The sequence below is a fragment of the Crassostrea angulata genome, chromosome 5 (genome assembly GCF_025612915.1).
Source record: "Crassostrea angulata isolate pt1a10 chromosome 5, ASM2561291v2, whole genome shotgun sequence".
NCBI lineage: Eukaryota > Metazoa > Mollusca > Bivalvia > Ostreida > Ostreidae > Magallana > Magallana angulata.
The window spans coordinates 36,278,100-36,290,670 of NC_069115.1; the positions used below are offsets into that span (position 1 = coordinate 36,278,100).

Here is a 12,571-nt window from a genome sequence, read left to right on the forward strand (position 1 = left end):
ACAGCAAAATAAGAGAGGTGCCGGCCACAAAGGCTCATTGTTGGTGATTTCTAATCTACACACATCGATAGAACGCCAAAAAACTCCACTTTATGACTTAAAACACATCATAACAATTTTCCTTCAGGTTGCACAACACTATTAATTTTTACTATATATTCTTACCAAAATTACGCAACTTTAGATACGGGTAGCAAGTTTAAAACAAACTTCTGGGTAAATTCCTCTTTACAACTTTTAAAACAATTGTTCCTAACCAATTTAGTAGCAAAAAACACACAGCCATCCACAAAGGCACGAGAGTTTGTTTACATCAAAGTTACACATGTGCTTGAAAATCATGTCCGAGCCCTTTCACACCCCTGCCTAAACAACTGACATCAAAAATTCAAGTGACCTCGTAGTTTTACAAAGGTGGGAAAATCAGGCATTTTACATGTTGTTTTTTATCTCAAAAAAAAGTACAGTCCCTGTCGCTGGCGGAAAACTCCTAAAAACGAAGGGGAACTCGGGAATTATTTTCACTCAGCCATGTTTTGACGTGAACCTTCGAAAAAATAGTGTTGTGATACCTGCAAGTAATCTATTATTTTACACTCGCTAAAATAAAAACTGAAAACACAAAAACATTTATTGTGGAACACATGTGGAAAGTTTTACTGAATTCTGTAGCTATATCATAAAGTTATGAGCGATTATTAAAACCATGGTGCTCGCGGTGGCCTCTGATTTATGAAAATATGTTAAAAGTTATACTGTATGTAATTTCACGGCGTGTTAATTTTGAATGATTTTCTTGGTTCTAATTTGTGCAAATATGCATGTTTATTCACAAGACAATGCAAACTTGTTGATATCATGACGACCCGAGAATATATACATGTACAAGTTTAGCGAACCCTGCCTTTGGGGGGAGGGGTTGAAAAACTGCCGTTATATTATTCAATTTTAAAGAATTGGCGTGCATTTTCATATAAATTAGCATTGTCAGGTTCTAATAAAACTAATGCGGGGGTTGGATCATAGCTAAATTCATATTTTACTTTAATATTGGCGTTTTATGGGCATAATTTTATAGATTCTGTATACCATACAAGCGTCTAAATAACTCATTTTACACAAAATTCGTATTACATAAAAGCTTTTTTGGTTTACGACGATAAAACCAACTTTCTGGATAAGCTGCTGTATAATTTTGGGGCAGTTTGGACGGTCCGATACACTATAATCGGGTCGCTGTTTGATGTTCTACGAAATTTCAGAGGAAATCTGGGCTAATTTTGTATGCGCCATTGACAGCAAAATAAGAGAGGTGCCGGCCACAAAGGCTCATTGTTGGTGATTTCTAATCTACACACATCGATAGAACGCCAAAAAACTCCACTTTATGACTTAAAACACATCATAACAATTTTCCTTCAGGTTGCACAACACTATTAATTTTTACTATATATTCTTACCAAAATTACGCAACTTTAGATACGGGTAGCAAGTTTAAAACAAACTTCTGGGTAAATTCCTCTTTACAACTTTTAAAACAATTGTTCCTAACCAATTTAGTAGCAAAAAACACACAGCCATCCACAAAGGCACGAGAGTTTGTTTACATCAAAGTTACACATGTGCTTGAAAATCATGTCCGAGCCCTTTCACACCCCTGCCTAAACAACTGACATCAAAAATTCAAGTGACCTCGTAGTTTTACAAAGGTGGGAAAATCAGGCATTTTACATGTTGTTTTTTATCTCAAAAAAAAGTACAGTCCCTGTCGCTGGCGGAAAACTCCTAAAAACGAAGGGGAACTCGGGAATTATTTTCACTCAGCCATGTTTTGACGTGAACCTTCGAAAAAATAGTGTTGTGATACCTGCAAGTAATCTATTATTTTACACTCGCTAAAATAAAAACTGAAAACACAAAAACATTTATTGTGGAACACATGTGGAAAGTTTTACTGAATTCTGTAGCTATATCATAAAGTTATGAGCGATTATTAAAACCATGGTGCTCGCGGTGGCCTCTGATTTATGAAAATATGTTAAAAGTTATACTGTATGTAATTTCACGGCGTGTTAATTTTGAATGATTTTCTTGGTTCTAATTTGTGCAAATATGCATGTTTATTCACAAGACAATGCAAACTTGTTGATATCATGACGACCCGAGAATATATACATGTACAAGTTTAGCGAACCCTGCCTTTGGGGGGAGGGGTTGAAAAACTGCCGTTATATTATTCAATTTTAAAGAATTGGCGTGCATTTTCATATAAATTAGCATTGTCAGGTTCTAATAAAACTAATGCGGGGGTTGGATCATAGCTAAATTCATATTTTACTTTAATATTGGCGTTTTATGGGCATAATTTTATAGATTCTGTATACCATACAAGCGTCTAAATAACTCATTTTACACAAAATTCGTATTACATAAAAGCTTTTTTGGTTTACGACGATAAAACCAACTTTCTGGATAAGCTGCTGTATAATTTTGGGGCAGTTTGGACGGTCCGATACACTATAATCGGGTCGCTGTTTGATGTTCTACGAAATTTCAGAGGAAATCTGGGCTAATTTTGTATGCGCCATTGACAGCAAAATAAGAGAGGTGCCGGCCACAAAGGCTCATTGTTGGTGATTTCTAATCTACACACATCGATAGAACGCCAAAAAACTCCACTTTATGACTTAAAACACATCATAACAATTTTCCTTCAGGTTGCACAACACTATTAATTTTTACTATATATTCTTACCAAAATTACGCAACTTTAGATACGGGTAGCAAGTTTAAAACAAACTTCTGGGTAAATTCCTCTTTACAACTTTTAAAACAATTGTTCCTAACCAATTTAGTAGCAAAAAACACACAGCCATCCACAAAGGCACGAGAGTTTGTTTACATCAAAGTTACACATGTGCTTGAAAATCATGTCCGAGCCCTTTCACACCCCTGCCTAAACAACTGACATCAAAAATTCAAGTGACCTCGTAGTTTTACAAAGGTGGGAAAATCAGGCATTTTACATGTTGTTTTTTATCTCAAAAAAAAGTACAGTCCCTGTCGCTGGCGGAAAACTCCTAAAAACGAAGGGGAACTCGGGAATTATTTTCACTCAGCCATGTTTTGACGTGAACCTTCGAAAAAATAGTGTTGTGATACCTGCAAGTAATCTATTATTTTACACTCGCTAAAATAAAAACTGAAAACACAAAAACATTTATTGTGGAACACATGTGGAAAGTTTTACTGAATTCTGTAGCTATATCATAAAGTTATGAGCGATTATTAAAACCATGGTGCTCGCGGTGGCCTCTGATTTATGAAAATATGTTAAAAGTTATACTGTATGTAATTTCACGGCGTGTTAATTTTGAATGATTTTCTTGGTTCTAATTTGTGCAAATATGCATGTTTATTCACAAGACAATGCAAACTTGTTGATATCATGACGACCCGAGAATATATACATGTACAAGTTTAGCGAACCCTGCCTTTGGGGGGAGGGGTTGAAAAACTGCCGTTATATTATTCAATTTTAAAGAATTGGCGTGCATTTTCATATAAATTAGCATTGTCAGGTTCTAATAAAACTAATGCGGGGGTTGGATCATAGCTAAATTCATATTTTACTTTAATATTGGCGTTTTATGGGCATAATTTTATAGATTCTGTATACCATACAAGCGTCTAAATAACTCATTTTACACAAAATTCGTATTACATAAAAGCTTTTTTGGTTTACGACGATAAAACCAACTTTCTGGATAAGCTGCTGTATAATTTTGGGGCAGTTTGGACGGTCCGATACACTATAATCGGGTCGCTGTTTGATGTTCTACGAAATTTCAGAGGAAATCTGGGCTAATTTTGTATGCGCCATTGACAGCAAAATAAGAGAGGTGCCGGCCACAAAGGCTCATTGTTGGTGATTTCTAATCTACACACATCGATAGAACGCCAAAAAACTCCACTTTATGACTTAAAACACATCATAACAATTTTCCTTCAGGTTGCACAACACTATTAATTTTTACTATATATTCTTACCAAAATTACGCAACTTTAGATACGGGTAGCAAGTTTAAAACAAACTTCTGGGTAAATTCCTCTTTACAACTTTTAAAACAATTGTTCCTAACCAATTTAGTAGCAAAAAACACACAGCCATCCACAAAGGCACGAGAGTTTGTTTACATCAAAGTTACACATGTGCTTGAAAATCATGTCCGAGCCCTTTCACACCCCTGCCTAAACAACTGACATCAAAAATTCAAGTGACCTCGTAGTTTTACAAAGGTGGGAAAATCAGGCATTTTACATGTTGTTTTTTATCTCAAAAAAAAGTACAGTCCCTGTCGCTGGCGGAAAACTCCTAAAAACGAAGGGGAACTCGGGAATTATTTTCACTCAGCCATGTTTTGACGTGAACCTTCGAAAAAATAGTGTTGTGATACCTGCAAGTAATCTATTATTTTACACTCGCTAAAATAAAAACTGAAAACACAAAAACATTTATTGTGGAACACATGTGGAAAGTTTTACTGAATTCTGTAGCTATATCATAAAGTTATGAGCGATTATTAAAACCATGGTGCTCGCGGTGGCCTCTGATTTATGAAAATATGTTAAAAGTTATACTGTATGTAATTTCACGGCGTGTTAATTTTGAATGATTTTCTTGGTTCTAATTTGTGCAAATATGCATGTTTATTCACAAGACAATGCAAACTTGTTGATATCATGACGACCCGAGAATATATACATGTACAAGTTTAGCGAACCCTGCCTTTGGGGGGAGGGGTTGAAAAACTGCCGTTATATTATTCAATTTTAAAGAATTGGCGTGCATTTTCATATAAATTAGCATTGTCAGGTTCTAATAAAACTAATGCGGGGGTTGGATCATAGCTAAATTCATATTTTACTTTAATATTGGCGTTTTATGGGCATAATTTTATAGATTCTGTATACCATACAAGCGTCTAAATAACTCATTTTACACAAAATTCGTATTACATAAAAGCTTTTTTGGTTTACGACGATAAAACCAACTTTCTGGATAAGCTGCTGTATAATTTTGGGGCAGTTTGGACGGTCCGATACACTATAATCGGGTCGCTGTTTGATGTTCTACGAAATTTCAGAGGAAATCTGGGCTAATTTTGTATGCGCCATTGACAGCAAAATAAGAGAGGTGCCGGCCACAAAGGCTCATTGTTGGTGATTTCTAATCTACACACATCGATAGAACGCCAAAAAACTCCACTTTATGACTTAAAACACATCATAACAATTTTCCTTCAGGTTGCACAACACTATTAATTTTTACTATATATTCTTACCAAAATTACGCAACTTTAGATACGGGTAGCAAGTTTAAAACAAACTTCTGGGTAAATTCCTCTTTACAACTTTTAAAACAATTGTTCCTAACCAATTTAGTAGCAAAAAACACACAGCCATCCACAAAGGCACGAGAGTTTGTTTACATCAAAGTTACACATGTGCTTGAAAATCATGTCCGAGCCCTTTCACACCCCTGCCTAAACAACTGACATCAAAAATTCAAGTGACCTCGTAGTTTTACAAAGGTGGGAAAATCAGGCATTTTACATGTTGTTTTTTATCTCAAAAAAAAGTACAGTCCCTGTCGCTGGCGGAAAACTCCTAAAAACGAAGGGGAACTCGGGAATTATTTTCACTCAGCCATGTTTTGACGTGAACCTTCGAAAAAATAGTGTTGTGATACCTGCAAGTAATCTATTATTTTACACTCGCTAAAATAAAAACTGAAAACACAAAAACATTTATTGTGGAACACATGTGGAAAGTTTTACTGAATTCTGTAGCTATATCATAAAGTTATGAGCGATTATTAAAACCATGGTGCTCGCGGTGGCCTCTGATTTATGAAAATATGTTAAAAGTTATACTGTATGTAATTTCACGGCGTGTTAATTTTGAATGATTTTCTTGGTTCTAATTTGTGCAAATATGCATGTTTATTCACAAGACAATGCAAACTTGTTGATATCATGACGACCCGAGAATATATACATGTACAAGTTTAGCGAACCCTGCCTTTGGGGGGAGGGGTTGAAAAACTGCCGTTATATTATTCAATTTTAAAGAATTGGCGTGCATTTTCATATAAATTAGCATTGTCAGGTTCTAATAAAACTAATGCGGGGGTTGGATCATAGCTAAATTCATATTTTACTTTAATATTGGCGTTTTATGGGCATAATTTTATAGATTCTGTATACCATACAAGCGTCTAAATAACTCATTTTACACAAAATTCGTATTACATAAAAGCTTTTTTGGTTTACGACGATAAAACCAACTTTCTGGATAAGCTGCTGTATAATTTTGGGGCAGTTTGGACGGTCCGATACACTATAATCGGGTCGCTGTTTGATGTTCTACGAAATTTCAGAGGAAATCTGGGCTAATTTTGTATGCGCCATTGACAGCAAAATAAGAGAGGTGCCGGCCACAAAGGCTCATTGTTGGTGATTTCTAATCTACACACATCGATAGAACGCCAAAAAACTCCACTTTATGACTTAAAACACATCATAACAATTTTCCTTCAGGTTGCACAACACTATTAATTTTTACTATATATTCTTACCAAAATTACGCAACTTTAGATACGGGTAGCAAGTTTAAAACAAACTTCTGGGTAAATTCCTCTTTACAACTTTTAAAACAATTGTTCCTAACCAATTTAGTAGCAAAAAACACACAGCCATCCACAAAGGCACGAGAGTTTGTTTACATCAAAGTTACACATGTGCTTGAAAATCATGTCCGAGCCCTTTCACACCCCTGCCTAAACAACTGACATCAAAAATTCAAGTGACCTCGTAGTTTTACAAAGGTGGGAAAATCAGGCATTTTACATGTTGTTTTTTATCTCAAAAAAAAGTACAGTCCCTGTCGCTGGCGGAAAACTCCTAAAAACGAAGGGGAACTCGGGAATTATTTTCACTCAGCCATGTTTTGACGTGAACCTTCGAAAAAATAGTGTTGTGATACCTGCAAGTAATCTATTATTTTACACTCGCTAAAATAAAAACTGAAAACACAAAAACATTTATTGTGGAACACATGTGGAAAGTTTTACTGAATTCTGTAGCTATATCATAAAGTTATGAGCGATTATTAAAACCATGGTGCTCGCGGTGGCCTCTGATTTATGAAAATATGTTAAAAGTTATACTGTATGTAATTTCACGGCGTGTTAATTTTGAATGATTTTCTTGGTTCTAATTTGTGCAAATATGCATGTTTATTCACAAGACAATGCAAACTTGTTGATATCATGACGACCCGAGAATATATACATGTACAAGTTTAGCGAACCCTGCCTTTGGGGGGAGGGGTTGAAAAACTGCCGTTATATTATTCAATTTTAAAGAATTGGCGTGCATTTTCATATAAATTAGCATTGTCAGGTTCTAATAAAACTAATGCGGGGGTTGGATCATAGCTAAATTCATATTTTACTTTAATATTGGCGTTTTATGGGCATAATTTTATAGATTCTGTATACCATACAAGCGTCTAAATAACTCATTTTACACAAAATTCGTATTACATAAAAGCTTTTTTGGTTTACGACGATAAAACCAACTTTCTGGATAAGCTGCTGTATAATTTTGGGGCAGTTTGGACGGTCCGATACACTATAATCGGGTCGCTGTTTGATGTTCTACGAAATTTCAGAGGAAATCTGGGCTAATTTTGTATGCGCCATTGACAGCAAAATAAGAGAGGTGCCGGCCACAAAGGCTCATTGTTGGTGATTTCTAATCTACACACATCGATAGAACGCCAAAAAACTCCACTTTATGACTTAAAACACATCATAACAATTTTCCTTCAGGTTGCACAACACTATTAATTTTTACTATATATTCTTACCAAAATTACGCAACTTTAGATACGGGTAGCAAGTTTAAAACAAACTTCTGGGTAAATTCCTCTTTACAACTTTTAAAACAATTGTTCCTAACCAATTTAGTAGCAAAAAACACACAGCCATCCACAAAGGCACGAGAGTTTGTTTACATCAAAGTTACACATGTGCTTGAAAATCATGTCCGAGCCCTTTCACACCCCTGCCTAAACAACTGACATCAAAAATTCAAGTGACCTCGTAGTTTTACAAAGGTGGGAAAATCAGGCATTTTACATGTTGTTTTTTATCTCAAAAAAAAGTACAGTCCCTGTCGCTGGCGGAAAACTCCTAAAAACGAAGGGGAACTCGGGAATTATTTTCACTCAGCCATGTTTTGACGTGAACCTTCGAAAAAATAGTGTTGTGATACCTGCAAGTAATCTATTATTTTACACTCGCTAAAATAAAAACTGAAAACACAAAAACATTTATTGTGGAACACATGTGGAAAGTTTTACTGAATTCTGTAGCTATATCATAAAGTTATGAGCGATTATTAAAACCATGGTGCTCGCGGTGGCCTCTGATTTATGAAAATATGTTAAAAGTTATACTGTATGTAATTTCACGGCGTGTTAATTTTGAATGATTTTCTTGGTTCTAATTTGTGCAAATATGCATGTTTATTCACAAGACAATGCAAACTTGTTGATATCATGACGACCCGAGAATATATACATGTACAAGTTTAGCGAACCCTGCCTTTGGGGGGAGGGGTTGAAAAACTGCCGTTATATTATTCAATTTTAAAGAATTGGCGTGCATTTTCATATAAATTAGCATTGTCAGGTTCTAATAAAACTAATGCGGGGGTTGGATCATAGCTAAATTCATATTTTACTTTAATATTGGCGTTTTATGGGCATAATTTTATAGATTCTGTATACCATACAAGCGTCTAAATAACTCATTTTACACAAAATTCGTATTACATAAAAGCTTTTTTGGTTTACGACGATAAAACCAACTTTCTGGATAAGCTGCTGTATAATTTTGGGGCAGTTTGGACGGTCCGATACACTATAATCGGGTCGCTGTTTGATGTTCTACGAAATTTCAGAGGAAATCTGGGCTAATTTTGTATGCGCCATTGACAGCAAAATAAGAGAGGTGCCGGCCACAAAGGCTCATTGTTGGTGATTTCTAATCTACACACATCGATAGAACGCCAAAAAACTCCACTTTATGACTTAAAACACATCATAACAATTTTCCTTCAGGTTGCACAACACTATTAATTTTTACTATATATTCTTACCAAAATTACGCAACTTTAGATACGGGTAGCAAGTTTAAAACAAACTTCTGGGTAAATTCCTCTTTACAACTTTTAAAACAATTGTTCCTAACCAATTTAGTAGCAAAAAACACACAGCCATCCACAAAGGCACGAGAGTTTGTTTACATCAAAGTTACACATGTGCTTGAAAATCATGTCCGAGCCCTTTCACACCCCTGCCTAAACAACTGACATCAAAAATTCAAGTGACCTCGTAGTTTTACAAAGGTGGGAAAATCAGGCATTTTACATGTTGTTTTTTATCTCAAAAAAAAGTACAGTCCCTGTCGCTGGCGGAAAACTCCTAAAAACGAAGGGGAACTCGGGAATTATTTTCACTCAGCCATGTTTTGACGTGAACCTTCGAAAAAATAGTGTTGTGATACCTGCAAGTAATCTATTATTTTACACTCGCTAAAATAAAAACTGAAAACACAAAAACATTTATTGTGGAACACATGTGGAAAGTTTTACTGAATTCTGTAGCTATATCATAAAGTTATGAGCGATTATTAAAACCATGGTGCTCGCGGTGGCCTCTGATTTATGAAAATATGTTAAAAGTTATACTGTATGTAATTTCACGGCGTGTTAATTTTGAATGATTTTCTTGGTTCTAATTTGTGCAAATATGCATGTTTATTCACAAGACAATGCAAACTTGTTGATATCATGACGACCCGAGAATATATACATGTACAAGTTTAGCGAACCCTGCCTTTGGGGGGAGGGGTTGAAAAACTGCCGTTATATTATTCAATTTTAAAGAATTGGCGTGCATTTTCATATAAATTAGCATTGTCAGGTTCTAATAAAACTAATGCGGGGGTTGGATCATAGCTAAATTCATATTTTACTTTAATATTGGCGTTTTATGGGCATAATTTTATAGATTCTGTATACCATACAAGCGTCTAAATAACTCATTTTACACAAAATTCGTATTACATAAAAGCTTTTTTGGTTTACGACGATAAAACCAACTTTCTGGATAAGCTGCTGTATAATTTTGGGGCAGTTTGGACGGTCCGATACACTATAATCGGGTCGCTGTTTGATGTTCTACGAAATTTCAGAGGAAATCTGGGCTAATTTTGTATGCGCCATTGACAGCAAAATAAGAGAGGTGCCGGCCACAAAGGCTCATTGTTGGTGATTTCTAATCTACACACATCGATAGAACGCCAAAAAACTCCACTTTATGACTTAAAACACATCATAACAATTTTCCTTCAGGTTGCACAACACTATTAATTTTTACTATATATTCTTACCAAAATTACGCAACTTTAGATACGGGTAGCAAGTTTAAAACAAACTTCTGGGTAAATTCCTCTTTACAACTTTTAAAACAATTGTTCCTAACCAATTTAGTAGCAAAAAACACACAGCCATCCACAAAGGCACGAGAGTTTGTTTACATCAAAGTTACACATGTGCTTGAAAATCATGTCCGAGCCCTTTCACACCCCTGCCTAAACAACTGACATCAAAAATTCAAGTGACCTCGTAGTTTTACAAAGGTGGGAAAATCAGGCATTTTACATGTTGTTTTTTATCTCAAAAAAAAGTACAGTCCCTGTCGCTGGCGGAAAACTCCTAAAAACGAAGGGGAACTCGGGAATTATTTTCACTCAGCCATGTTTTGACGTGAACCTTCGAAAAAATAGTGTTGTGATACCTGCAAGTAATCTATTATTTTACACTCGCTAAAATAAAAACTGAAAACACAAAAACATTTATTGTGGAACACATGTGGAAAGTTTTACTGAATTCTGTAGCTATATCATAAAGTTATGAGCGATTATTAAAACCATGGTGCTCGCGGTGGCCTCTGATTTATGAAAATATGTTAAAAGTTATACTGTATGTAATTTCACGGCGTGTTAATTTTGAATGATTTTCTTGGTTCTAATTTGTGCAAATATGCATGTTTATTCACAAGACAATGCAAACTTGTTGATATCATGACGACCCGAGAATATATACATGTACAAGTTTAGCGAACCCTGCCTTTGGGGGGAGGGGTTGAAAAACTGCCGTTATATTATTCAATTTTAAAGAATTGGCGTGCATTTTCATATAAATTAGCATTGTCAGGTTCTAATAAAACTAATGCGGGGGTTGGATCATAGCTAAATTCATATTTTACTTTAATATTGGCGTTTTATGGGCATAATTTTATAGATTCTGTATACCATACAAGCGTCTAAATAACTCATTTTACACAAAATTCGTATTACATAAAAGCTTTTTTGGTTTACGACGATAAAACCAACTTTCTGGATAAGCTGCTGTATAATTTTGGGGCAGTTTGGACGGTCCGATACACTATAATCGGGTCGCTGTTTGATGTTCTACGAAATTTCAGAGGAAATCTGGGCTAATTTTGTATGCGCCATTGACAGCAAAATAAGAGAGGTGCCGGCCACAAAGGCTCATTGTTGGTGATTTCTAATCTACACACATCGATAGAACGCCAAAAAACTCCACTTTATGACTTAAAACACATCATAACAATTTTCCTTCAGGTTGCACAACACTATTAATTTTTACTATATATTCTTACCAAAATTACGCAACTTTAGATACGGGTAGCAAGTTTAAAACAAACTTCTGGGTAAATTCCTCTTTACAACTTTTAAAACAATTGTTCCTAACCAATTTAGTAGCAAAAAACACACAGCCATCCACAAAGGCACGAGAGTTTGTTTACATCAAAGTTACACATGTGCTTGAAAATCATGTCCGAGCCCTTTCACACCCCTGCCTAAACAACTGACATCAAAAATTCAAGTGACCTCGTAGTTTTACAAAGGTGGGAAAATCAGGCATTTTACATGTTGTTTTTTATCTCAAAAAAAAGTACAGTCCCTGTCGCTGGCGGAAAACTCCTAAAAACGAAGGGGAACTCGGGAATTATTTTCACTCAGCCATGTTTTGACGTGAACCTTCGAAAAAATAGTGTTGTGATACCTGCAAGAAATCGTTGTCAAGTTTTAGTATTGACTCTTTAAAGCCGGAACAGAGACAAATATTGGATATATTAGTCGAAAGGAAAGACTGTTTAGTTATATTGCCAACAGGATTTGGAAAATCGCTTCCTTTTCACGTATTCTTGCCGGTTATTCGCGAGATAAGAGCAGATTTTAACCAAAGTGTCATGTTAGTGTGCTGTCCTTTAGTTGCATTGATGCAGGACCAGGTGGCGAAGTTAGCAACAATAAAAAGTGTTTCGGCAGCATACATAGGTATGGTATTTTTCTGAATTATTTCAATGACCCACTACTATTACAATGTAACAATATTAATGAGTAAAC

The 12,571-nt window shown here is 35.4% G+C and overlaps 1 protein-coding gene across 1 annotated transcript in view; it reads left to right on the plus strand.

The window, feature by feature from the left end:
- Positions 1 to 12,571, plus strand: part of LOC128185383 (bifunctional 3'-5' exonuclease/ATP-dependent helicase WRN-like) — a 59,975-nt gene that overhangs the window by 45,635 nt on the left and 1,769 nt on the right. Inside the window, exon 2 of the mRNA XM_052854989.1 lies at positions 12,217 to 12,502. Within this exon, the coding sequence (XP_052710949.1) occupies positions 12,217 to 12,502 (286 nt within the window). The remainder of the gene's footprint in view (positions 1 to 12,216; positions 12,503 to 12,571) is intronic.